General features: G+C 44.5%; 2 protein-coding genes across 4 annotated transcripts in view; one reads left to right on the forward strand and one right to left on the reverse strand.

Annotated features, from left to right (window-relative positions):
* Positions 1-7,306, reverse strand: part of ARL3 (ADP ribosylation factor like GTPase 3) — a 37,230-nt gene extending 29,924 nt beyond the window's left edge. Inside the window, exons 1-2 of the mRNA XM_042961187.1 lie at positions 7,232-7,306; positions 1,028-1,171 (exon numbers count right to left, since the gene is read on the reverse strand). Of these exons, the coding sequence (XP_042817121.1) occupies positions 1,028-1,171; positions 7,232-7,234 (147 nt within the window). The 5' untranslated portion in view covers positions 7,235-7,306. The remainder of the gene's footprint in view (positions 1-1,027; positions 1,172-7,231) is intronic.
* Positions 7,307-7,561: 255 nt separating this feature from the next.
* Positions 7,562-25,215, forward strand: part of WBP1L (WW domain binding protein 1 like) — an 85,915-nt gene continuing 68,261 nt past the window's right edge. The window contains exons 1-9 of one of the 3 annotated variants that reach the window (XM_042961183.1): positions 7,562-7,586; positions 7,908-7,991; positions 9,317-9,444; positions 21,049-21,233; positions 21,408-21,578; positions 22,545-22,643; positions 23,388-23,463; positions 23,739-23,824; positions 25,101-25,161. In XM_042961183.1, the coding sequence (XP_042817117.1) occupies positions 9,424-9,444; positions 21,049-21,233; positions 21,408-21,578; positions 22,545-22,643; positions 23,388-23,463; positions 23,739-23,824; positions 25,101-25,161 (699 nt within the window). In that variant the 5' untranslated portion in view covers positions 7,562-7,586; positions 7,908-7,991; positions 9,317-9,423. Of the gene's footprint in view, positions 7,587-7,907; positions 7,992-9,316; positions 9,445-21,048; positions 21,234-21,407; positions 21,597-22,544; positions 22,644-23,387; positions 23,464-23,738; positions 23,825-25,100; positions 25,162-25,215 lie in introns of all 3 variants that reach the window. The other 2 variants (XM_042961177.1, XM_042961178.1) reach the window with 2 other exon arrangements.

Here is a 25,215-nt window from a genome sequence, read left to right on the forward strand (position 1 = left end):
GTAATTTTTAAATTTATTTTCTTTTATACTCTCTCTGTATTTTCTACATGTATTAATTTCATAATCAGAAGATTAAGCTACTTTTTTTTAAAGTAATCACTTAGAGGGCTCCTGGACGGCTGAGTCAGTTAAGCATCCAACTTTGACTCAGGTCTTGATCTCATGGCTCCTGAGTTCAAGCCCTGCATCAGGCTCTATGCTGACAGCTCAGAGCCTGAAGCCTGTTTCAGATTCGGTGTCTCCCGTCTCCCTCTCTCTCTGCTCCTCCCCTACTTGCACCCTGTCTCTCTTTCAAAAAATAAGATAAACATTAAAAAAAATTAAATAAATAAATAACAGTAATCATTTAGAGCTGAGGGAATTGTGTCTTGATATATTTATGCTTATTTGAATGATTTATATAAAACTTGGTAAAGTATAAAATTTATCATTTTAACAATTGAAATTTTTTTTAATGTTTATTTATTTTTGAGGGGGGGGGGAGGGGCAGAGAGAGAGAGGGAAACACAGAATCCAAAGCAGGGTCCAGGCTCTGAGCTGTTAGCATAGAGCCCTACACGAGGCTCAAACCCACAAACCACGAGATCATGACCTGAGCTGAAGTCGGATGCTTAACCGACTGAGCCACCCAGGTGCCCCTCATTTTAACCATTTTTAAATGCACAGTTCAGTGGCACCAAGTATCTTTACACCATCACCACCAACCATCCATAGAACCTTTTTCATCCTGCCACACTGAGTCTCTGTGCCCATTAAACAATGACTCCCTCCATTCTTCCCTGTCTCTAGCCTCTGGTAACCACTATCCTACTTTCTGTCTTTAGGATTTTGACTACTCTAAGTACCTTATATCTATGGAACCTCTTGATAGATTTTTCAAATATTAGATTATTTTTAAATTGCACAGACTTTCTTCAGTAACAAAACTTGGGAGTGGACAAAATCCTATTTCCCATTTTGTCTTCCATATTGCTATGATCACCTTCCTTGTGTCACACAAGCACCCTGGGGCCAGGGCAGTGCTCACCTGTGTAGGTGTAATGTGGCTGATGTCTTCAGATGCAAGCTGCTTCAGAAGAGTGGTCTTGCCAGCATTATCCAAGCCCAGGAGAAGGATTCTCACCTCCTGGTCTGGTGCGCTTTTCAATTTGCGCAAAATTGAGAGCAAGCCCTTAAACAACCATGAAGAAGACAGATTACTTATGGGGCACTGGCTTTGATATTACTGGATATCAGAATGTCTTCTCCTCCTTGAAAAACGTTCTTGGTTGTGGAGAGCTCATCGTATTATTTTCCAGTTGAAAGTGATTTATTCCATTTGCCGCCTCCTTCTAAGTTTTGGCAGAAATCTTTCAGTAAATTTTGCAATTTAGTAAGTACCATGGCTTATTCCTGCTCCTCCTATTAATCCATTTTAGCAATCACCCCAAATCTTCTGGGATTGTGAACTACTAATCTCATACTCCTAAAGCCCTTCCTGTGCACTCAGTAGAGCACACATCATATCAGACTACAGGGCATTGACTGCTGTATTTTTCTCCTTTACCAGAGTGAAGTTTCTTGTAGGTAAGGGCTATAGCTTCAGTCTCCCCAAATGCTTGGCACTTATAGATAGACACTAGATAATAGTTGTTGAATTAAATAAAATTATCCACCCAGTAAGTGAAAGATTTTAAGATGCTATACAAAAACAAAAACAAAGTTGTATAAAATTGTATCTGAGCTGTTTAAAACTTTATTTCAGTTTACATTTAAGACTTCATCATTCAAAATGCTCTACCATCAAAAAATATATATATCCTCATCTAAAAAAAAACCCACACAACCTCTATTATCTAATTTTCACAAGATCCTTATAGGTGCATGGTATAAATTATGTTTTTCAGATGAAAAATCTGATACAGCAGAGAAGTTAGAAAATTGTCAAAGTCAGTCACGAATAAAAAAAGTCAAAATTTAACCAGAGTATTTTTGACTAGTAATCTGATATCTGTTCCTTGTTTTTGTTATTTTTTTTAATGGCTGGAAATAAATCATGTTGGTTTTTAGCTACGAACATAAGAAAAATCATGTAAGATGGTTATTTGTTCTGTCCTGCAGCTGACAATCTTGTTCCAGTAAGGCATGAGTTACAACAAGAATCAAAGAATTCCAGAGTTTAAAGGGCATATAATCTAATCTCCCAGCCCAAACAGAAATTCCTTCAAGCTGAGTCTTAGAATTATATAAAAATGGTTATATACTTTTATCCCTATTGCACCAGGCAATAATTCAAACCAGTCTGTTCACTAAGAGCAAATAATAATTCTGTGAAATAATTCTCAACAATTGAGTCTTTGGACAATGATATGCAAATATGCATAATTATTAAGAATTCCTTTCTGCCTCAGAGACTCGTTGTTTACCACTTCCAGTATTCTGTATCTGCACTGACTTGCTAAGGATTACATTAACCTCTCTGTGCCTCAATTTTTTTCCAGCAATAAAATGGAAGATTTAGTTTAAAACAGAAAGACAAAATCTATACCAAAAGATTTGGGAAAGAGTGATTGAACAGATTTCAAACAAACAGATAGGCAGGACTCTTTTTTTTTTTTTTTTTCTTAAGGGCATGACGTTTTTCTTTTGTTTTTATCTTATCTGGCCTTGAATACTTTGACACCATTCCTTTTTTAAACTATATTTATGAGAAGTCTCCCCGGCTTCTATTAGCTACATTGCAATCACTCATTTATAATACCACCTTTCAGAACAGTTAAAATTAGAATTCTGAGATCCTCAGGGGACTGGTAATATAAAAAGGCTAGAACAGGGAAAACACATTGTACTACTCATCCTGAGTTCTTGATTAGATGTCCTCATTACTTCTTCCAATAAAATTCTAAAATAACCAGAATTTATTACGTCAGTACATGAAATGACAGTACAGGTAAAAGTCTTCTCATGCATTATCTATGAGTGTAGAAATTATGAAAGATGTTTCCATGGACTATTTGCAAGGTTCAAAATGAACGTTTTAGGTTTTTTCTCATGTGTCTTTTAAAACAAATCAGTAAATAAAAACCCTGCTTTCTAAAAAAACCAAAAACCAAAAAACATGGCTTTCTGCAGGCTGAGACTTGTTACACATTGATTATATTTGAAATTGAAAAATGAAGAGAAAATAATTTCTTTTTGAAAAGGGAGAAGCAAAGCACAGAAGAGAAAACCATTCTAACTATACCTAAACTTTGTTAATGTATAAAAAAAATGATACTTCTATATTTCTAATGAGTAATTTTCCTTGAGAAACAATAACTTCATATGCTTTACCTTTAAGTGACATGACAGAGAAATGGAAAATTCAGCTACTATTTTCTTCTATCAAAGTGATAAATGGCATCTGAAGCATGGTCTAGGGAAGACAAATGCAAATAGGGTACCACATCGTATTAACCCAACTACTGAGGACAGGGGATCACAGGATTATCAGGGTTTGCTAAATAGGGAAGAGGATATTTATAGATATCAGAGTTCTGCCTGAAAGGTACAAAGTAAGCTGATTTAAGAGGCTGGAGGAAAGACAGAAGAATAAGTCTACCCTAGGTGTCTAAACACAAGGACCACACTTTATTTTAAATGTCGAATGAAGGGAGACAGCTATTGGAAGTTAATTTTATTGTGGGCCTGAGTTTTGCATATAAACATAAGGAAATGAATTTTTAAAGTGATTTTTGGTTAAAATATTCATTCATTCCTTCGTTCACATTAAACACCCACAATGTGCCCCAAGTGCAACGGGAGCAAAGCAGACATGATCTCCGTGTAGGATATGTCCTCCTCTGACACTGAATAAAGGCAATTTAAGAAATCAGAACTGTAGTTAATTGTATAAGGTCTGCTATCAGCATGTGTGCATACAAGTTATCTGCACCCTGGTGGACAGAAGTGGTCTGACTCAGCCACAAAACATTTAAACTTTCTACAGGCAAATTATGAATAGATGTGCTATTGACTACAGATATTTTATCTGCCTCAGAATCAGCTTCAACTCCACTACTGGCAGAGGCATGGTGCGCTGACCTAAAATGACGCAAACTAGGTCATTCAGAGAAACTGGAGTGGCGGAGGGGGAGAGAGGTGTGTGATGGTAGTGTGATGGGAAGTGTATGTGGCTGTGAGGAGCAGTTAAAATTTAAATATTAAAATTAGTAACCCAACTGTCAGGTATCTGCACTCCCCATAACTAGCTTTTTCTTTTTTTTTAATGTTTATTTTTGAGAGAGACAGTATAAGGAGGGGAGGGGCGGGGACAGAGGATTTGAAGCTGGCTCTGTGCCGACAGCGGAAGAGCCCGATGTGGGTCTCAAACCCACGAACCAGAAGATCGTGACCTGAGTCGAAGTCGGTTGCTCATCCCAGCACCCAGGTGCCCCTCCCCGCTCATAACTAGCCTGAATGAAACGGACTTCAATTTATTTTTACCTCTTTAACAACAACAACAAAAAAATACGTCGTTCACTGAGACCTTATTAACTTCCAGGAACTCCTATAGCTTTCATAGGGAGAAACTCACCCAAACTTGTCTACTTTCTCATTGCTCTACTAAATAAATACACTGTTTCCTGAGGAACAAAGTAGGGGCATTTCCCCAGGAGCAGTGGGTTCCCACCTCACCATAGTCCCAATCAAAACTTTATCGGTGAGGGGGGCACCTGGCTGGCTCAGTCAGTAGAGTATGTGATTCTTGATCTTGGGGTCGTGAGTTCAAGCCCCACATGTGGGTAGAGATTACTAAAAATATATAAACTTCAACAACAACAACAACAACAACAACAACAACATTATTATGGGCTTTGGGATTTCATAGACTTGAATTCAACTTCCTTATATATATAATCCTGGGCATTTAGAAAACTGGAACAATACTCTTAAGAAAAATGCTATTAAGATGAAATGTGGTAATGTGTGTAAAGTATGGCGCATAGTAGGTATTCAAAGCAGTAGTTGTGGGTGTTTTTCTTTCATTTTTTTTTTTCTACGTTTCACTGACCATTTTCTGGCCAGAAAATACAATCTTGGGAACGAACTTCAAATGTTGAAAATGCTTGATAGCTACCACTAGGTTCCTGTATGTAGAACGGACCCCATAAATAATTTCTGCGTGAAGAAGTCATCTATTAAATAATAACGATCACTCATGCACTAAAATTGCTGCCGTCTTAGCATTTCACCAAAGACTCGATATCATAATGTGGGGATAAAATAGCTGACTAAATGTTCAGAGAAAACATTTGGGCTTTTAAATAAAAAATAAAATTTATTAGTCATAGCTGAAGGTTTAGAAAGCAAAAACAAAAACCTGGGGCTCAGTCTTCCGCTGTGCAGTTATTACAGGGATTCACGGGATACCAGATGTGACACATTTAATCACACCACTGATGGTTTAAGTTCTATGTTCCACTTTCGGTTCTAAGAATAGCTCACACTTTTGGAGATTAGAATCCAGAATGATTTGCCCTAATTTCATATTGTTCAATTTAGGAAAAAAGAAAAAGAAAAACAAAGTCTGTCTTGATCAATGAACGCAACAGTTGTACACAATAGTGTTGTCACACTGTCAATTTGCACCTGGAAACATGAGCAGTGGTTAATTTATTGTGTCCTGTAATTATAAATTAAACAATCATGAAATTACACAGTCCACTTAATTGATAAACAAACTGGGAAAAGTTAGCCAACTCTCATGCATTTCTCATGATGACATCTCATTCTCTGTTGGTTTGGCCTGACTTTTTCATTCCAATTCTAGTTATTTTCTGTGTAAATATTTATATTTGTATTCATTTGTTGAGAAAAACTTAGCCTTTAAAGGGACAACTCATGTATAAACGATTAATAATAAGAAAACATGTAAAAATCTGTTTAGCCTGGGGTTAATAAAACTGCAGTGTAGCAAGTGTGAAATGTGATTGGCAACTTCAGATCAAATAATTCTACTTTTTTAAAACAATCTGACAATGTAAAATCAATTTTTTTCCTATAAGAATTTACTCATTGGATAATCTGACCAAAGGTGCATGCATTTTTTTCCTTGCAGACATCTAGTTTTTTCTTCATAAATTAATGAACGTGGATCAATATTTTTAAAAGTCAAAAAGACAAGTAACTAAGTTTGAGTGCCCAGCTCTGTTCAGTTGGTAAGCCAACGAACCTATTCTAAGTGCTTCAAAGTCAATTTTGCTTTGACTTGCTCTAAAACTACTCAGTTCCATTTTAATACCCTCCATCTAACCACACAGAAATAAAAAAGGAACAACGAGCGTGTCAACGGTCCAATCTGTCACACATCATAATTCACAATTAGAGAAAACTTTAATTAGGTCTGACAGGGAAAAGCCAATTGACACCCACTCCAGTTTTAATTTCCCATTCTGTTTAGTTTGGAGATCCCAAGATGAGACTAAGATCTTTGGTTCTGGTGTGGTCATATGCAAAACGTTGCAACAGGTTTGAAATGAAATACTAAGGACCGGGCAGCAAATTTGCCTGCATCAATATGGATTAAGAATTCACAGGAAAATCGGTCATCACCAACAAATAGCCTTTACTGAACCCTCAGCAAGTAAATAACTCGTTCCTGCAGAAGTGCGCCCGCCACGCAGCCACCAGGACCACGTAAAATCCACCAGGCATCCCTACCAAGCGGTACCTCTTTGTGTCCTGGGATTTACACCCCTCCCCCCAGAGGCCCGCACATCTCGAGGAAGAGGAGAGCTAGGCTACCATCTCTCCTGGTACCGCCAGGGCGACCTCAAAGGCAGTAGCTCTGGCCCTTCTCCCGGCTTCTGGCTGGGCCCCGGCGGACCCAGAGGCGCGGGCAAGTCGAATCCCTAGGAAGATCGAAGCCTGCTTGCGGAGGCTGCTATCCGCAGTTACTCGGATCCGCCCTCATCTCCTTAGTAATGATGGAAACCAGGCTCTGTACCGGGATAGCCACACACCCTTCCGGCCCCGTCCCTTAGCTTCAGACCGGCTGCAAACCTCGCCTTCCTCCCCAGGCCCAGGTCTCCTTCTAAGGGCCCACCGTCGGGGCTCCCCGCTGCCCCCCGAAACCAATCCAGGACCCAGAAAGCAGGCTGAGCGCCGTCCCGTTCCCTCCTTGGCTTTAAACGTAGTGCCCCGACCTGGGCCTGAGGACAGGAGAGGGGTGACCGGTCAGCTCTGGAGGGGCCCGGGCCCCCACACTCACCATCCTCCCGCCGAATCCCTCCTCCTCCTCCTCCTCCTCCTCCGGCCTCCCCCGTTACCAGGGGCAACTGCTGCGGCACCGCCCCCGACGTCCCTCGCACGCACAGCGGAGGAGCAAAGCAGTCATACGGGGCGTGGTCCAGCTCCGCTTTCCCTAAAGTGCGCAAGCGTGCCAAAGTGCCCGCCCACTGCGCAGGCGGGCTGCTGGGTCCACGGGAGGCAGCGGCCCGCTGATGGAGACCCGGGGAATGGTTAAAGCTTGCCCACGTGGCTAGTGGGCGCTGCCCGGCCTGTGATTGGTCGGGAAGGAGGGGGGCGGGGGCGGGATGAGGGGCGGTTCCGGGCCTGGGCAGCAGGTTAGTACTGGCCAGGCTTCTAACGCAGGGTTCTTCTGTTGGCAGTTGTCTCAGTGCATTCTTTTCGGGGCCAGGTAAGGGGTCTTGGGAGGAGGCCGCCTACCACACCTTCCTTTAGACCCAACATCCCGGGAGGGAGCTTGGATTTCTGTCCTGACTGCTCGGGAGGGGCTGCTGCCGAAGCTGGGATTCCACCTGCGAAGCCACGTGGCGCGAATAGTAGCCTGGGGCTGCTCAGGGGCCTCTCCCTGTGGACCCCAGCTCCATAGCTGAGGGGTGGGGACATTATGAGATATGCATCTTTCTCCACACCTGTGTTAGGGTCCAGCATGGAGGAGTCCCGGTGGTGGGAGGCTGCCTGTCGGAGGGCAAGAGACAGCCTGGGAATTGGCCCTGAACGCTGAGGTGAGCCGATGGCAGCAGGGGTGAAAGAAAGGCGTTTTGGAATGGCCAGGTTTGCTAAGAAGCGTTGGACCAGGCGGTGCACCGTTTGCAGTCCTGGAGGAGGCAAAAAACGGGCCTGCACTTACAGGCAAGCAAGAGCGAAAGGGATTCTGGGTGGGTTGAGAGGTGCTACCTCCCACCCCTTCCCCATGCTGACGTCAGAAAGAGGAATTAATCTCATATGTACCAGGTCCTGTTCTAGACTCTCGCGACACAGCAGGGGGACGCAATCTGCCTTCATGGAAATTACATCCTTCCTAGTGGAATGCTTTTCACATAAGATTTCATTTCATTTTCACGGCCCTAGAAATTGGTTGTTTTAAGCTATATAGAGTCGGGACTTGAACTCAGTTCTGACTCTTGAGGAAATGACTTTAACACTATTGTATTGTACAGGCAGGTGGAAAAGAACGACTTATATTTGTGATGTGAACTCAGAACTTTTTTTGAGTTGATAAAGTGTTGCGACTAATGACAAACCTGGACGTTTGCAGTCGTGTGTGTACCTCTTGCCTCCCTCACTGGTTTCTTGTGAGGATTATGTGAATTATTATGTGTCAAGTACATAAAATACTGCCTGGCACATAGGAAGTGCTACATAGGTCTTAGCTATTATTGTTCCATCTAGGTTTTTGGGCTTTGCCCCTCTTCCTATAAGCAGGCTTTCCATTCTAGTTAAGATCACTGGAATGAAGGCAGATTTCCCCTGAATGGTCCTTAGCTGTTTATGTATTCAACTAAAGTGTGTTTTTAAACGTCTGCTGGCTGCATACTTGCTTCAGATCCTTGGAGAGAAAACTCAGTTCAGAACCTTGATTAAATAGGTGCAAGATGAATGGCTAATTCAGAGCCTGCACTCCTACCATCTACCCATCTCTAGCCTGTTGTTTCTTTTGTGAAAAAGTCAGGGCAGACTTCTCTTTCTGAATTGTCTGGTGTCTAACATCATGGTCTCCTTGGGGTCACAGCAGTGTACCTGGGCTTGCTTGTGTAATTATTAGCCTCATTCTTCCAACTTTCTCTAGACAGCCTTGGCACCATCCCTCCCCCATCTCAAGTGGTCTTTGTGTTTGATCTTGAGTCTTTGGCTGTCTTGATCTTCCACTGATGCAAGTACCAGTGATGATGTTTTGTTTTTCTTCCTACGTGGGATACAAACAGGCAATCTTGAGTCCTTTCTCCACTTGCAAGAAGATACCTAGAGGGAGTTTGGAAGCCTGTTCCCTGAGCTGTGATACTGTTTGCCAGAGAAAATCAACTTTTTTTTTTTTTTTTTTTAACGTAAGCTGTATCTGTAACGTGGGGCTTGAACTCAGGAACCCAACATCAAGAGTCGCATGCTCTACCAACTGAGCCAGACAGGCACCCTGAAAATCAAATCTCTATAAGAAGGATGAGCATTACTTCAGGAGAGGTAATAAGTTGTTTCATTTTTCCCCTTTTCTCTCTTTTTTTCTCTCTCTCCTTCCTTCTTTCTCCTTTCCTTCCTCTCTCTCTCTCTCTCTCTCTCTCCCTCTCCCTCTCCCTCTCCCTGTAGTATGGAGAGGACCAATCTAACTGACCCTAAGCCTTGTGACCTTGGGAAAGTAGGCCCTAGCTATTGTCAGATAGTTGGATGAATGAACAGGATGGAAGCTGTTGACCACTATTGCTGTGGTTAGTGTAGGCTGTGTGTACCACGGATGTTCACCCTGCTGGTTCAATTGATGGGGACCTTTCTAAGCATCAGTTTCCTCTTCTGTAATTTGAGACCTTGGATCCCTTACGTATTTGAGCTGTGACATTCTCCAATCCTCAAAGGAAAGGGAATTATCGGTCAGTCACCTGTTTGATTTCCAGTTCTCCCCTTGTTCCCAGTAGTAGAACCATATTCCTTCAGAATTGGGGCCACCCTGGACGTGATTACGACTTCTTTAGGGAATACTAGATGCAGCTCATGTAGGAAGAGGGAGAATAACCGTTAGAGCAAACCTAGGGACCATGTACCCCCTCCATGTAGGAGGGGTAGGCCATCAGCAGCTTTGTGACAGAAAGCCTGCTCTTAATTCTGTAACCAAGACAGGTTCTGAGTTTGACTTGAAAGGGTGATGTCCTTGATGCCTAGAGAGCCCGGGAATAAGCTGAAATGCATTTCAGGCAGGCAGTAAATATTTTTAGAGGTCCCGCGAGAGCTACATATGAACCTTGTAATCTGCCAGGGGAGGCTAACTTTACACAAATTACTGTACATGATAAGAAAGTGATGATTACAAAGCCAAGCATATTGCAAATGAAGATAGGATGCTGTGAGAGTATATGACAGAAGGGTTTGAGTATGCCCTGAAGGAGTCCTGGACCTGTGCCCATTGGGGGGCAGGCAGCAGATATTTGGGAAATGTTTTATTTATTATTATTTTTTAATGTTTATTCTTTTTTGAGAGGGAGAGAGAATCCCAAGCAGGCTCCATGCTATCATTGCAGAGCCTGATGCAGGGCTTGATCCCATGAACTGTGAGATCATGACCTGAGCTGAAATAAAGAGTCGGATGCTTAACTGACTGAGCCACCCACGTGCCCCGGGGGAAGTGTTTTAGACATAGAATTTAGGTGTGTGTGTGTGTTTTTTTTTCCTTACGTTTTGTGTAATACAGGGGCTGAGCAACTCCTATTCTGACCTCAGTAATGAGGGCAAATTTTCTTGAATAATAGCAAATGATTACCCCTTCATGATAGAAGTACTTCCGTTATGAAAGGCAGAGGACTTTCTAGTGTTGGGTTGAGGATGGAGAGAGATGTCCAAGGACAGGCTGTGTGTGTGTGTGTGTGTGTGTGTGTGTGTGTGTGGTGTGAAGAAGGAAGCGTAGCATGTTCTTTTGGGCTGTCTCCAGCAGGGGAGTGGGGCTGCAGCACGGGGCTCTGTAAGCCAAGGCAGTGTGTGATCTGCTGGCCACTCCTTTTAGCCCCCTGTAGGGTCAGGGAAAGTAAACTCTTGCCTCTCTAGCATTCCTGGGTTCAGTTCTGACTGCATGAAATACCTTTGGTCTTTGAACCAACCTGCAGGAGGCCAAGTCAGCCTTTCCACAGAGGGCAAAGCCCAGAACTTTCCCTTGGGCTTTGTGGCCGAGTGAGAGAGGTAGGAGTCTGGCAGTGGACACTGGCTGGCTGGCTTCTCACTTCTCCAGAGGTGAGTGGTGGCCTCAGGGCCAGGTGAGGATACCATGGAAACTCCATGTTAGGTCTCCCCTTCTCTTCTGGCTCCTTTCTCCCAGGAAACGACTCACCCCCAGCATGTCAACTTGGTGAAGTCTCTCCCACCCCAACAAAAAAATCTAAACATTGGCCATCTCTCCCTTTATTGCATTTGTTGGCTACTCAGGCCTCCTACCTCTCTGGATGTTCTTTCTCATCTATTTGGGCTTCCTTTTTTTGGCTTGCCTCTTAAATGTAGTGGTTTTCAGGGCATGTCCTCAGCACTTTATCCTTCCCGTTCTGTGCATTCTTACTGGAAAACTTTATCTTTAAAAAAAAATTTTTTTTTTAATGTTTATTTATTTTTGAGACAGAGAGAGACAGAGCATGAATGGGGGAGGGGCAGAGAGAGAGGGAGACACAGAATCGGAAGCAGGCTCCAGGTTCTGAGCCATCAGCCCAGAGCCTGACGCGGGGCTCGAACTCACTAACCGTGAGATCGTGACCTGAGCTGAAGTCGGACGCTCAACCGACTGAGCCACCCAGGTGCCCCTGGAAAACTTTATCTTAAACTGCCTCGATGCTGCTAACTCATCACTTTACTTTTTTTTTTTTAATGTTTATTTATTTTTGAGACAGAGAGAGACAGACAGACAGACAGACGGAGAGACAGAGCATGAGCAGGGGAGGGGCAAAGAGAGAGGGAGACGCAGAATCTGGAGCAGGCCCCAGGCCCTGAGCTGTCAGCACAGAGCCCAACTCGGGGCTTGAACTCACGAGCTGTGAGATCATGACCTGAGCTGAAGTTGGACACTTAACTGACTGAGCCATCCAGGCGCCTCTCATTGTTTTACTGCTAATTCAGACCTCCGTACTTTCTTTTAAGCCTTAATACCCAGTTGCTGAGAAACTTGACCTTTTATTCAGCATTTACTTGAATTCTTGAACTAGGCGCTAGGGTAGCAGAGTGAGCAAAATGGACATAATCCCTGGCTCCAAGGAGCTTATGGCCTAGAGGGGAAGGTAGGCATTAATAACACAGAGGGACACCTGGGTGGCTCATTTGGTTGAGTGTCTGACTCTTGATTTTGGCTCAGGTCATGGTCTCATGGTTAGAGAGTTGGAGCCCCATGCCCCGAGTCCGGCTCTGCACTGATAGCCTGGAGCCTGCTTGGGATTCTCTCTCTCTCTCTCTCTCTCTCTCTCTCTCTCTCTCTGTCTCTCTCTCTCTGTCCCTCTCCCTCTCCCTCTCCCTCTCCCTCTCCCTCACCCTCTCCTCTCTTTCTGCCCCCCCCCCCCAATAAATAAACGTAAAAAAAAATTTAAAAACTGAAACCACAGAGTGTTAAGGCAAACTGGTATGGCTCTGAAGAAAGAGCACAGAGCCAAGAGGGCTTACACAGAGCGCCTCATCTAGTTGCCAGGATAGAAGTGGTAAGGGTCCTTCAAAGGATTCCCTGAGGAAAGGTTTAAGCCAAGATCTAAAGGATGAGTAGGTGCTTCCTTGCAAGTAACTCTGGACTGTCCTGGAGAGCAAAAGGCTACTTTTTGAGGGAGAGGGTGGACCCTTGAAGTTATGTGCTAATACATCTGCTTTTCAGGCTGCTATTTATTCTGAGCTGGCTCTGCTGTGCCTTCCCTGGAAGCTATAGGGGTGCATGGGTCTTTATTGGGGTGGGAGTCTTGGGTAGAATTCTTCTTTTGTTTTACCTCTACTTAATATAAAACATTTATTTTTAACTAGTCCTATGGCTTCCACCAGCAATATGTTTCCTTTCCCTAATACTGTCGATACTGGCTTTGTTTGCTTAATTTTGTGAGTGCTTTTGGAGTTTGGTGAATGTATAACTCGAGATGACTTTAAATCTTGTTCAAACTGTGCCTATGAACTTGTTATGTAACGTATATAGAAAATCCTCAGTTAAGGTGATGGTTTTCTTTTTTTTCCCTAAGTTTATTTATTTTGAGAGAGAGGGAGGGAGGGACAGGGACAGAGGCAGAGAGAGGGAGAGAGAGAATCCCAAGCAGGCTCTGCACTGTCAGCGTGGAGCCCAATGTGGGGCTCGAACTCACAAACTGTGAGATCATGACCTGAGCTTAAGTCGGACACTTAACTGACTGAGCCACCCAGGCGCCCCAAGGTGTGTTTTTCAAGGAAAAATAAAAGACCTAGTCGTAGAAGATAGAGAGTTAAATCTGAAAATTATTCCTTAAAAAAAAAAAAAAAAGGATGGGTAGGTGTTAGTGAAGAGGGGAAGGAAGAGTATTCTGGACAGGGAATGGCATTTGTAAAGGACCTGAGACAGGTGGCAGCCTACTGCATTTAAGAAAGTCTCATGGTACTTGGAACTCAACACGTGGAAAATCCAACTACCTGTTTTGTCTTTTAAAAAAAAAATTTTTTTTTTAATGTTTTTATTTATTTTTGAGACAGAGCATGAGCAGGGGAGGGGCAGAGAGAGAGGGTGACATGGAATCCAAAGCAGGCTCCAGGCTCCAAGCTGTCAGCACAGAGCCTGATGCAGGGCTCGAACCCACGAGCTGTGAGATCATGACCTGAGCTGACGTCGGTTGCTTAACAGACTGAGCCACCCAGGCGCCTCTCCCCGTTTTCTCTTAAAGACTGTTTTTCTATATTCTTTGTCTCGTCACATTATGGTCCAAGTCAGAAATCCTGTATATCACTCTGGATACTTGTGATGTGTCAATTTATCTAGGTCAAACACCCTCCCCACCCCCCACCCCCCACCCCCCAGTCCCCCTCTCTGGTATGCTTCCAGTTTAGAGTGAGCGGGGAGGGAGAAACAGCTATTTTGTAGCGCACACACCTCCCAGTAATTCGATCAAACATGAATTTGGGTGCTGTGGTGAAGGGATTTTGCAAATGTAATTAAAGTCCTAATTGGTTAGCTTTGAGTTAATCTAAAGGGAGATTATCCTGGGTGGCCTGATTTAATCAGATGGAATCCCTTTAAAAGAGGGCTAGGCATCCCCTGGGGTCACAAACTGCAGCCATAGCTGGGCCTCCATTGCTCTCCTTCCCTCCCAGGATCATCCCTTGGTAACTGCTTGCAGCTGCTGGCTTCAGGCTTGCCTAGCAGAATTCCCACAATTACATAAGCCAGTTTGCTAATTCCTCATACTAAACCCATCTTTATATATTTATCAATATTAGGTGAGTATATATAAAGGATATATGTATCCTATTGATTCTGCACCTGTGCTCGAACCCTGACTAATAGACTATTTCTCCTGTAGCCAGTCATTCAGCAAATCCCAAGCTCCTGCTGCTTTAAAAGTTTCTGTCCTTTTGGTCCCTCCTCTCTGTTCCTGTGCATCTGGTTTCATATGAGCTCCACGTCTTCCTGCCTGGATCATTGAAGTTCCCTTTCAGCTGGTCTCTTTGTATCCTGTGAAGTCCTACCGCACTGAGTTTATTTTCATGTCATTGCCCAGAGTTTTCTTTCTTTTAACATTTATTTTTGAGAGCGCACAAGCGGGGGAGGGGCAGAGAGAGAAGGAGACACAGAATCCAAGGCAGGGTCCAGGCTCCGAGCTGTCAGTGCAGAACCTGATGCGGGGCTTGAGCCGGTGAACCGTGAGATCATGACCTGAGCTAAAGTCGGATGCTTAACCGACTGAGCCACCCAGGCGCCCCTAATTTTTTTTAACATTTATTTATTTTTGAGAGACAGAGAGAGACAGAACACAGGTGGGGAACAGGGTTATCTTTCTAAATGACACATCTGATCTTGTCACTCTGCTTAAAATCTTGTAATGGCTTCCTGAAATTTCTCAGGCAAAAATTCAAAAGCTGTTTTTAAAAAAAGAAAAAAAGATTTTATTTTTGGGATGCCTGGATGGCTCAGCAGGTTAAGCATCCTACTCTTGATCTCGGCTCAGGTCATGATCTCAACAATTCATGGGTTGGAGCCCTGCATTGGGCTCCGTGCTGATGGTGTGGAGCCTGCTTGGGATTCTGTGTCTCCCTCTCTCTCTGCCTCTCCCTCGCTCATGCTCTCTCTCCCTTTCTTTATCTCTCTCTCTTAAAATAAATAAATAAACTTTAAAAAGATATTTTATTTTTAGGTCCTCTCTACACCCAATGTGGGGCTTGAACTCACAACCTTGAGATCAAGAGTCACACATTCTACCAACTGAGCCAGCCAGGTGCCCTACAAGCCTTAGCTCTTTTATATAACGTCATTTTCTTTCCTGTCTTAGCGTATCAATTTTACTTCCTTTGAAAAAAAAAATGTTAGTGGTTCCCTAGAGTTTGCCACATACATTTACTACAGCTAATCCAAGTCCACTTTCATTTTTTTTTTCATTTTTTTTTTTTTTTTTAACGTTTATTTACTTTTGAGACAGAGAGAGACAGAGCATGAACGGGGGAGTGTCAGAGAGAGGGAGACACAGAATCTGAAGCAGGCTCCAGGCTCGGAGCTGTCAGCACAGAGCGTGACGCGGGGCTCGAACTCACGGACCGTGAGATCATGACCTGAGCGGAAGTCGGACGCTTAACCGACTGAGCCACCCAGGCCCCCACCAAGTCCGCTTTCAAATAACACTAAACCGCCTCGACCGTAGTGCCAGTAACTTACGCAAGTGTTCCTAGCTACTCCCTTCTGTTACAGCACTGCTGTTATTCATGTGGAGTATCCATAAGCTGTAATCATCGAATACATTGTTGCCGCTCTTATTTTGAACAAACTGTTATCTGTTAACTGTTAACAAGTAGAATAAGAAAAATAAAGGGGTGCCTGGCTGGCTTAGCTGGTAGAGCATGTGACTCTGGATCGCAGGGTTGTAAGTTTGAGCCCCACATCGGGTGTAGCTATTACTTAAACAAAACAAAAAAAAAGAAAAAGAATTTATTTTGCCTTCATTTATTCCTTCTGACACTCCTTTATGTAGGTCTGAATTTATGACCTGTATCATTTTTTTTTTCTCTCTGAAGAACTTCTCATATCTTGCAAGGCAGGTCTATTGGTGATAAATTCCCTCAATTTTGTTTTCTGGGAAAGCCCATATTTCTCCTTCACTTTAAAGGATAATTTTGCTGGTGTAGAATTCCAGGTTGGTGGTTTTTTTTTTTTTTTCTTTCAGTGCTTTAAATATTTCACTCTACTTTCCTTGCTTGCATGGTACCTGAGGAGAAATCCAATATAGTTCTTTGTTCTTCTGTAGGTAAGGTGTTTTCTTTTCCCTACCTCAGACTTCTTCCTTGACTTTCTTTGTCTTGATTTTCTGCAATTTGAAATATAATGTGACTAGGTGTAGTTTTTTTTTTTTTTTTAATTTTAATCCGAGTATAGTTAACATACAGTGTTATATTAGTTTCAGGTGTACAATGTATTACTCAGTACTCATCATAAGTGTACTTTTTTTAATGTTTATTTTTGGGAGAGAGAGAGTGAGTGAGCATGAGCAGAGTAGAGGCAGAAAGAGGGAGACAGAGGATCTGAAGCAGGCTCCACACTGTGAGTGCAAAGCCCAATTAGGGGCTTGAACTCATGACTGTGAGATCATGACCTAAGCCGAAATCAAGAGTCGGCCACTTAACCAACCGAGCCACGCAGGTGCCCCATGGTAAGTGTACTCTTAATCCACTTACCTGTTCCATCCATTCTTCTACCCACCTCTGCTCTGGTAACCATCAGTTTGTTCTCTATAGTTAAGAGTCTGTTTTTTTGTTATCTTTTTTCTTTGTTCATTTGTTTTGTTTTTAAATTCCACATATAAGTGGAGACGTATGGTATTTGTTTTTCTCCGACTTATTTCACTTAGCATAATACTCTGTAGGTCCATCCATGTTGTTGCAAATGTCAAGATTTCATTTTTTTTTTATGGCTGAGTAATATTCCATTGTACACATATACCACATCTTTTTTTTTTTATCCATTCATCTATCCATGGATACTTGGGCTGCTTCCGTAATTTGGCTATTGTAAATAATGCTGTAATAAACATAGGGGTGCACATATCTTCTCAAATTAGTGTTTCTATATTCTCTGAGTAAATACCCAGTAGTGGAATTTCTGGGTCATATGGTAATTCTATTTTTAATTTTTTGAGGAACTTCCATACTGTTTTCCATAGTGGCTATAACAGTTTGTATTCCTATCTAGGTGTAGTTTTGGTTTTTTTTCTTCAAAGTTTATTTATTTTTGAGAGGGAGGGAGAGAGAGAGAAGGGGGAAGGACAGGGAGAGAGAGAGAGAGAGAGAGAGAGAGAGTCCCAAGCATGCTCTGTGCTTTCAGTGCAGAGGCTGATGTAGGGCTCAAACTCCGCGAACTTCGAGTTCATGACCTAAGCTGAAATCCAGAGTCATACGCCTAAGTGACTGAGCCACCCAGGCTCACCTAGATTTTTTTTTTTTAAGATTTTTTTTAATCTTATTTTTTTTAACGTTTATTTATTATTGAGAGACAGACAGACAGATAGAGCATGAGCATGAGCAGGGGAGGGGCAGAGAGACGGGGATGCACAGAATCTGAAGCAGGCTCCAGGCTCTGAGCTGTCAGCACAGAGCCCAACGCGGGCTCGAACTCATGAACTGTGAGATCATGATCTGAGCTGAAGTCAGACACTCAACTGACTGAGCTACCCAGTTGTCCCTCTTTTTTTTTTTTAAAGTTTATTTATTTTGAGAGAGACAGAGCATGCAAGTGGGGGAGGGGCAGAGAAAGAGAGAGAGAGAGAGAGAGAGAGAGAGAGAGAGAGAGAGAGAGAGAGAGTCCCAAGCAGGTTCTGCACTGTTAGCACAGAGCCCAACACAGGGCTTTAACTCAGAAACCTCAAGATCATGACCAGAGCGGAAACTAAGAGTCAGATGTTTGACTGAGCCACCCAGGTGCCCCTAGATTTTTTAAAAAGATTTATTTCTAAGTAATCTACACCCAATGTGGGGCTTGAACCCACCACCCCAAAATCAAGAGTCATATGCTCCATTGACTGAGCCAGCCAAGCACCCTTAGGTGTAGATTTTTTGGTAGTTATCCTTCTTGGTGTTTTCTGAGCCTCTTGGACTTGTGGTTTGATGTCTGTAATTCATTTTGGAAAATTCTCAGTCATTATTGCTGCAAATATTTCTTCTGTTCCCTCCCCTCTTCATCTTCTGCATTCCCATTACATGTATGTTACACCTTATGTAATTGCCCCAGCGTTCTTGGATTTTCTGTTCTGGTTTTTTCATTTTACTTTTTCTCTACTTTTCAGTTGGGGAGTTTTCTACTGACACATATTTTTAAGCTCACCGATTCTTTCCTTGGCCATGTCCAAGGTACCAATGAGCTTATGAAAGGAATTCTCAGGGGTGCCTGGCTAGTACAGTCAGTAGAGCATGTGACTCTCAGTCTCCCAGTCATGAGTTCAAACCCCACATTGGGCATGGAGCCTACTTTTTAAAACAAAGAGAGGGGCGGGGGCCCCTTCGCTCAGTTGGTTAAGCATCCAATTCTTGATTTTGGTTCAGGTCATGATCTCATGGTTCGTGAGTTTGAGCCCTGCATCAGGCTCCGCACTGACAGCACAGAGCATGCTTGGGGTTCTTTTTCTCTCTTCCCCTCCCATATGCTCTCCTTCTCAAAATAAATACATAAATTAAAAAGTATATATTAAAAATAAAAGGAGTTTGACACTCACCATATTAAATGGGGTGCTTGGCTTGCTTCATTGGTAGACCATGCAACTCTTGATCTCAGGGTTGTGAGTTTGAGCCCCACGTTGGGTGTGGAGATCACTTAAAATCTTTTAAAAATAAAAAGGTGGGGCGCCTGGGTGGCTCAATCAGTTAAGCATCTGACTTTGGTTCAGATCATGATCTCGTGATTCGTGAGTTCAAGCCCTGCTTTGGACCCTGTGGTGACAGTTTGGAGCCTGGAGCCCACTTTGGATTCTGATTTGTAACATTTCCTTTTGATTCTTTCTTAGAGTTTCCATTCCTTTGCTTACATTGTCCATCTGTTCTTTGCATGTTGTCCACTTTCCCATTGGAGCCCTTAGCATATCAGTCATAGTTATTTAAATTCCTTTTTTTTTTTTTAATTTTAATGTTTTTTAAATTTTTATTTTTGAGAAAGAGAGAGAGGGCATATGCGTGCGCGCAAGTCAGGGAGGGGCAGGGAGAGAGGGAGACACAGAATCCGAAGCAGAGTTCTAAAGTAAATCAGGGTGAGTTAAAATCCTGGCTCTGCCACTGGCTAATACTTGTGTGACTTGGTAAAGTTGCTTATCTGTGCCCTAGTTTTCTCATCCTTAACATGGGGTTAGATTAAAGGGTATTTATTTTATAGGGTTATTGTGAAGATAAATTCAGAAAATGCATGTCAAGCACCAAGCAAAGTGTCTAGCGTAGAGTCAAAGTTCAGTGTTAGCTGTGATAAATATCATCTGGTCCCCACATGCCCTGTGTGCTGTCAACGCTGGCTGTTCTTTTTGCCTGGGACACCTCTCCTCTATCTTCTACCCATCCTTCAAAACATTTTTTCTTGTTTTCGCAAAGCATGTTCAGAATCCCTCATCTGTTTTATTTGTTTTTTAAAGTTTATTTACTCATTTTGAGAGAGAGAGTGCAAGTGGGGGAGAGGCAGAGAGAGGGAAAGAGAGAGAATCCCAAGCAGGCTCTGAAATGTCAGTGCAGAGCCTGATGTGGAGCTTGAACTCAAGAACCACGAGATCGTGACCTGAGTGGAAACCCAAGAGTTGGACCTTAACCGACTGAGGCACACAGGCGCTGTATCCCTCGTCCATTTTAGATAAAGTGATCTACCCCAAACAGGACACTTTTGAGAGTGGAAGGGGATGCTATTAACAATTGCCCCAGGACAATAATCCCAGGAAAACTGGGAGATAAGGTCGTCTCAATTTTAGATGCCTCTTCTCTGGTTTTCCATTGCCCTCAGTGTCCACAGCATTGTTCACACTGCTGTCCTTGTGGCTTTACTTGTCTTTTACCTCCCATTCTGTAACTCCTTGAGGGCAGGTGCATTACCTCAGTCAGAGCCATGGCCTGAGACCTCTTACAGGACCAGCATGCACCACACACGTACACAGAAGTGATGAGAGTGATCATGCCACATGTTCATTTTCCCCTTTGTCTGTAATTGTTTCTACCTTGAATGTGATCCATGCTTTAGGCCTCTTTCAGATCAGTCTATCATCATCTTCTTCTTCTTCTTCTTCTTCTTCTTCTTCTTCTTTAAAATTTTAATACTTTTATTTATTTTTGAGAGAGAGAAAGAGACAGAGCGCCAGCAGGTGAGGGCAGAGAGAGAGGGAGACACAGAATCCAAAGCAGTCTCCAGGCTCTGAGCCGTCAGCACAGAGCCCTATGCGGAGCTCAAACTCACGAACCACAAGATCATCACCTGAGCCGAAGTCGGATGCTTAACCAACTGAGCCATCCAGGCGCCCCAGATCAATCTGTCTTCTGGGGTACACATTCCAGCTCTTCTGGGAAGCCCCCTTTTCTTACTTTGCTCCCCCATCTCTGCTTTTTCTCATCTCCTGTACGTACTGTTGCATATGTATTATATCCTGTTCCATGGGTGGGCTCTTGTTCCCCAGTAACACTCAGCTCCCCAAGGATAGGCACGGTGTTGCCCTTTTTTCCAGTGTCTCCCACAGTATGGTCAAGCACAGGGCTGGCTACCAGCAGGCACTCAGGAAACACATATTAGTGTCGGTTTCTCAGTCTGGGACCATTCACTGGGGCCTGCCCAAACTTAGTCAAACGATGCTTGTGGTGGGTGAAAGCAGGCATTCTACAACTGCGGGAGGGTTCAGGGCCTCCGGGGCAGACTGTAGTTTGGGGGACAATCCTCATTTCCCCTCTCTGTTCCTTAAGTCCCCAGTTTTGTGTGTGAACAAGATGGAGGCTGATCTGTCTGGCTTTAACATTGATGCTCCCCGTTGGGACCAGTGCACTTTCCTGGGGCGGGTGAAGCACTTCTTCAATATCACAGACCCTCGCACTGTCCTGGTACCGGAGCGGGAGCTGGACTGGGCCAAGGTGATGGTGGAGAAGAGCAGGTGAGCAGCTAGGGGGGAGGGGGCTGGAGGCACTGGGGCAACACTGATGGATCCCTGTGGAGAAGGTGGAAACTAAAGATATGGGAATAGGCAGAGCTCTCAGGAAGGGGGGAGCAGGATGACCTGGGGCAAGGGGCCTGAGAAGTAACTGTGTCCATTATCCTTGGGTGGCAGGATGGGTGTTGTGCCCCCAGGCACCCAAGTGGAGCAGCTGCTGTATGCCAAGAAGCTGTACGACTCAGCCTTCCATCCTGACACCGGGGACAAGATGAATGTCATCGGGCGGATGTCCTTCCAGGTCCCTGGTGGCATGATCATCACGGGCTTCATGCTCCAGTTCTACAGGTGGACCCTGGGAGCAAGGTGGTGGGCAGTGTGGCCACTTGGATCTGCTAGGCAGGGAGCCATATTATGATGACAATCACAGCCATCTTTATTGACCCCTTACCAAATACCAGGCACTGTGTGAAATTCTTTGCGTATGTTACCTCACTTAATCTTCTCATCAGCCCTACAGAGAGGTGCTGTATAGATGAAGAACGGAGGTTCTAGAGAGGTGACGTAACTTGTGCAAGTCCACACACAGCCAGGAAATACGGGTGCCTCTCTAGAACTCTCGACGAATCAGCCATCCTACTTCCCTCTTTAGAAAGTACTTATTCAACAATGAAATATTAACGTATCTTTATAACGTAATGTCCCAGTAAAAAATATAGGAAGGTGACCCCCCCGCCCCTCCTCCCCACTCCCAAATTAGGAAGACCTATAGGAGAGAATAAACTTTCTCTGTAGCTGCTGGATATTTCACTCCTCTCCTTTCCCCTCTTCTTTCTGCCCCTTCTCCCCCATGTATCCATTTGTCCAGTTACTGAGCCAGGCCTTGGGCCAGGTGTTAGGCATATAAAAACTTTAGCCCCTGTCCTTAAAGAGCTTCTCCAGTTTTGTTGAGGAAGCCAACAAGTAAACAGTTATAGGTCAACTTGCTAATAGGTTGTGGGGAGAACATGGGGTTGTGAGAACGGGGAGCATAGAATGACTCATTGTTCCAGGAAGGGCCGGGGAAGGGTCAGGAAGGTTTTGAAGAAGTGATGTCTCAACAAAGCAAGATTTAGCCATGTATGAAAGGGGTGTGTGTGTGTGTGTGTGTGTGTGTGTGTGTGTGTGTGTGTGTTCCAGGCAGAGGAACTAGCCTGTGCAAAAGCCCAGGTGCATGAAACAGCATGGGAAGTTTGGGGAACAGCAGGTAATCTGGGGTATACACCAAGCCTTGCATTGACTCCCCTCTGCGTCTCTGGGCCTTCCTTATGGTAGGACGATGCCGGCTGTGATCTTCTGGCAGTGGGTGAACCAGTCCTTCAATGCCTTAGTCAACTATACCAACAGGAATGCAGCTTCCCCTACATCGGTCAGGTAGGAGACTTGAACCCCAGGCTGTCCACGTGGATCAGGAGCAGGTAGCTGTCCTCGTGAGGGGAACAGCCCTTCTAAAGGGTTCTCGGGCTATCTTCTCCAGGTGGGGCTTATTCTGGGCAGGTGACCAAGTCCCTCTTTTTACGGTTTGCAAGTATTTTCTGAGGCTGACTAGGAGAGTATCTTCCTAGACTAGTTCAAAGTTCATTCATTCATTCATTCTCAAATATTTCTTGGGTAGGTGTTAAGTGCCAGGCATGGTTCTAAGGTCCCTGCTCTTATGGAATTTAAGGACTTGTAAGGAAGCAAGCACGATAATCTTAGATTGTAACTGCTGCCATTAAGGAAATAAACAGGTGACAAGATAACAAACAGCAGAGGGGCATCTGTGTAGATGGGCTGGTTGGGGGAAGTCTTTTCTGTGGAGCCCGTATTTCTGCGGATTTCTGAAGGATAAGGATTTAGCAACGTGGAGCCGACAGAAGAATTCCCCATATAGGGAGCGACAGCATGCAAGGGTTCTGAAGCAGAAATGAGTTTGCTCTTTGCTTAAAGTACTGAAGGTGGCCCAGGGGGCTGGAGCGTTGTGTGTGTTTAGGGGGGCATATCATAAGACAGGATGGGGGATAGTTCACATGAGCTTCTCAGGCATGAAGCCTCGTGTCCAGACTTTCTCAATGAAGTCTTGGTCTTGCCCTCAGCCAGCAGGGCTTCCCACTCCCAAGCATGTCTTTCCTCCACTAGGCAGATGGCCCTTTCCTACATCACAGCCACAACCACCGCGGTGGCCACTGCTGTGGGCATGAACATGTTGACAAAGGTATGGTCTGGGGCGGCTGTGGGCATGGTGGCCACTAGGGGGCAGCAAAGTCCTAGGGAAAACTTTGCCCAGGCCTGGCAGTACCCTTGTCTGGGTGAGTGGGGTATGGCCCAGAGCAAAGCCAACTAGTGGGAGAGGTAGCCGAGCTAACCCCAGGTTGGTCTTTCTTGGGTCTTTGAGGGAATTTGGGTTCCTAGACCAAATGTCTGGATGAGTGGCAGAAGCAAGGTCTCATTTCTTGGTTTATAGTCCTTATTGTTCCTTTCCCCCAACAGAGAGCTCCACCCCTGGTGGGCCGCTGGGTGCCCTTTGCCGCTGTGGCTGCTGCTAACTGTGTCAACATCCCAATGATGCGACAGCAGTGAGTATGGGGCTCCCTTTGCCTCCCTGCAAACCCTAAGGTTAGTGGGGCCAGGGCAGGAAACCAAGGCAGTGGGTGGCTTTGGGGGCTGAGGTGGGTGTGGGGAGGGCTGCCGGGCTGCTCCAACAGTGATGGCCACAGGAGTGGCAGGTGACTTAGGTTTAGTCTGTGTTGAATGTTGTGGGAGTCATTTTTTGGATCGTGTGGGATGAGGGCGGGGGTAGGGTGGACTCTGGAGGTTTGTATGAGATTGTGTCCTTTCAACTGCAACTGCAATTTAAGTTGTGATCTCTGCCCACTTCCAAAGCCCTGGGCATGGCTTACAGAACGAAATGTAGCAAAGCGAGGCGTCCAAAGATAGAACAGAGCCAAGAAGCTTTGAAAGAAGCCAGAGGAGTAGACAGATGTTTTCCAGGCACCCGGCTCTAAGCTTCGCAGCAGGCAAGGTTAAAGGAGAAATCCGTGTGTCTTGTAGTTGTTTTCTGACTCGAGAAAGCATAGATGTTCCTCTGTTGTAAAACTTAATGACGTAATATACTAAAGCACTCACAGTAGCTCTTGGAAGGGATCAAGTGCTACCTAAGCATTAGCGATTATTGCTGCCGTTACCGTCACGGCCTTCATCACCATCACCAGTCTCTACTAGCCCTGTTTTCTTGGGACTGCTAGCAAGCGGGAATTCAGCACGATAGCGCTTGTGGAAAGAGTCCACGACGGGAAGAGTCACGCGTACACATTGTTCCTCTCTTTCCCTCCTCTATCCAGGTGCTCCTTCCCAACAAATGAATGAGCCCCAGCCACCTATCTGGTCTGGGGTCGAGTGCTGTCGAGAACTGGCCAGAGAATAATAGCCAGTGCAGCCACTATTTATGGAGCAGTCACTCTGTCAGGTGCCGGATTAAGTACTTTGCAGGCATTGGTCCCATTTAATCCTCACCATTCCTATGAAGCGAGTGCCAGGATTATCCCCATTTTGCAGATGAGGATAACTGAGTCTTTAGAAGGATTTGGGAACCTGCTCAAGATCAAAGACTTACTCAGCATTTTCAGGATCCAACCTAGGCAGTCTGAGCCCCAGCCTAGCTCTCTTAGCCACCGCCCTAGATCACTTCCAAGATGTCACTCACTGGAATACAGAAGGAAGATCAAAGGGCCAGACTGTAGGAGGTGGCTTCCTGGAGCTTGAGTGTGCTGGCCTTGGTTACCTGCTGTGTCACATTGCTGGCGAGCTTCCAGCACACCCTTCCCACGTTCAGCAGCTCCTGTCTGTGTTTAGGGAACTCATCCAGGGCATCTGCGTGAAGGACGGAAATCACAGTGAGATTGGTCATTCCCGGGTGAGCAGAGGCATCCCTTTGGAGTGGGAGGAGGGAATTCTCTTATACCCTGTT

This window comes from Panthera tigris, chromosome D2, assembly GCF_018350195.1.
Source record: "Panthera tigris isolate Pti1 chromosome D2, P.tigris_Pti1_mat1.1, whole genome shotgun sequence".
NCBI classification, from domain to species: domain Eukaryota; kingdom Metazoa; phylum Chordata; class Mammalia; order Carnivora; family Felidae; genus Panthera; species Panthera tigris.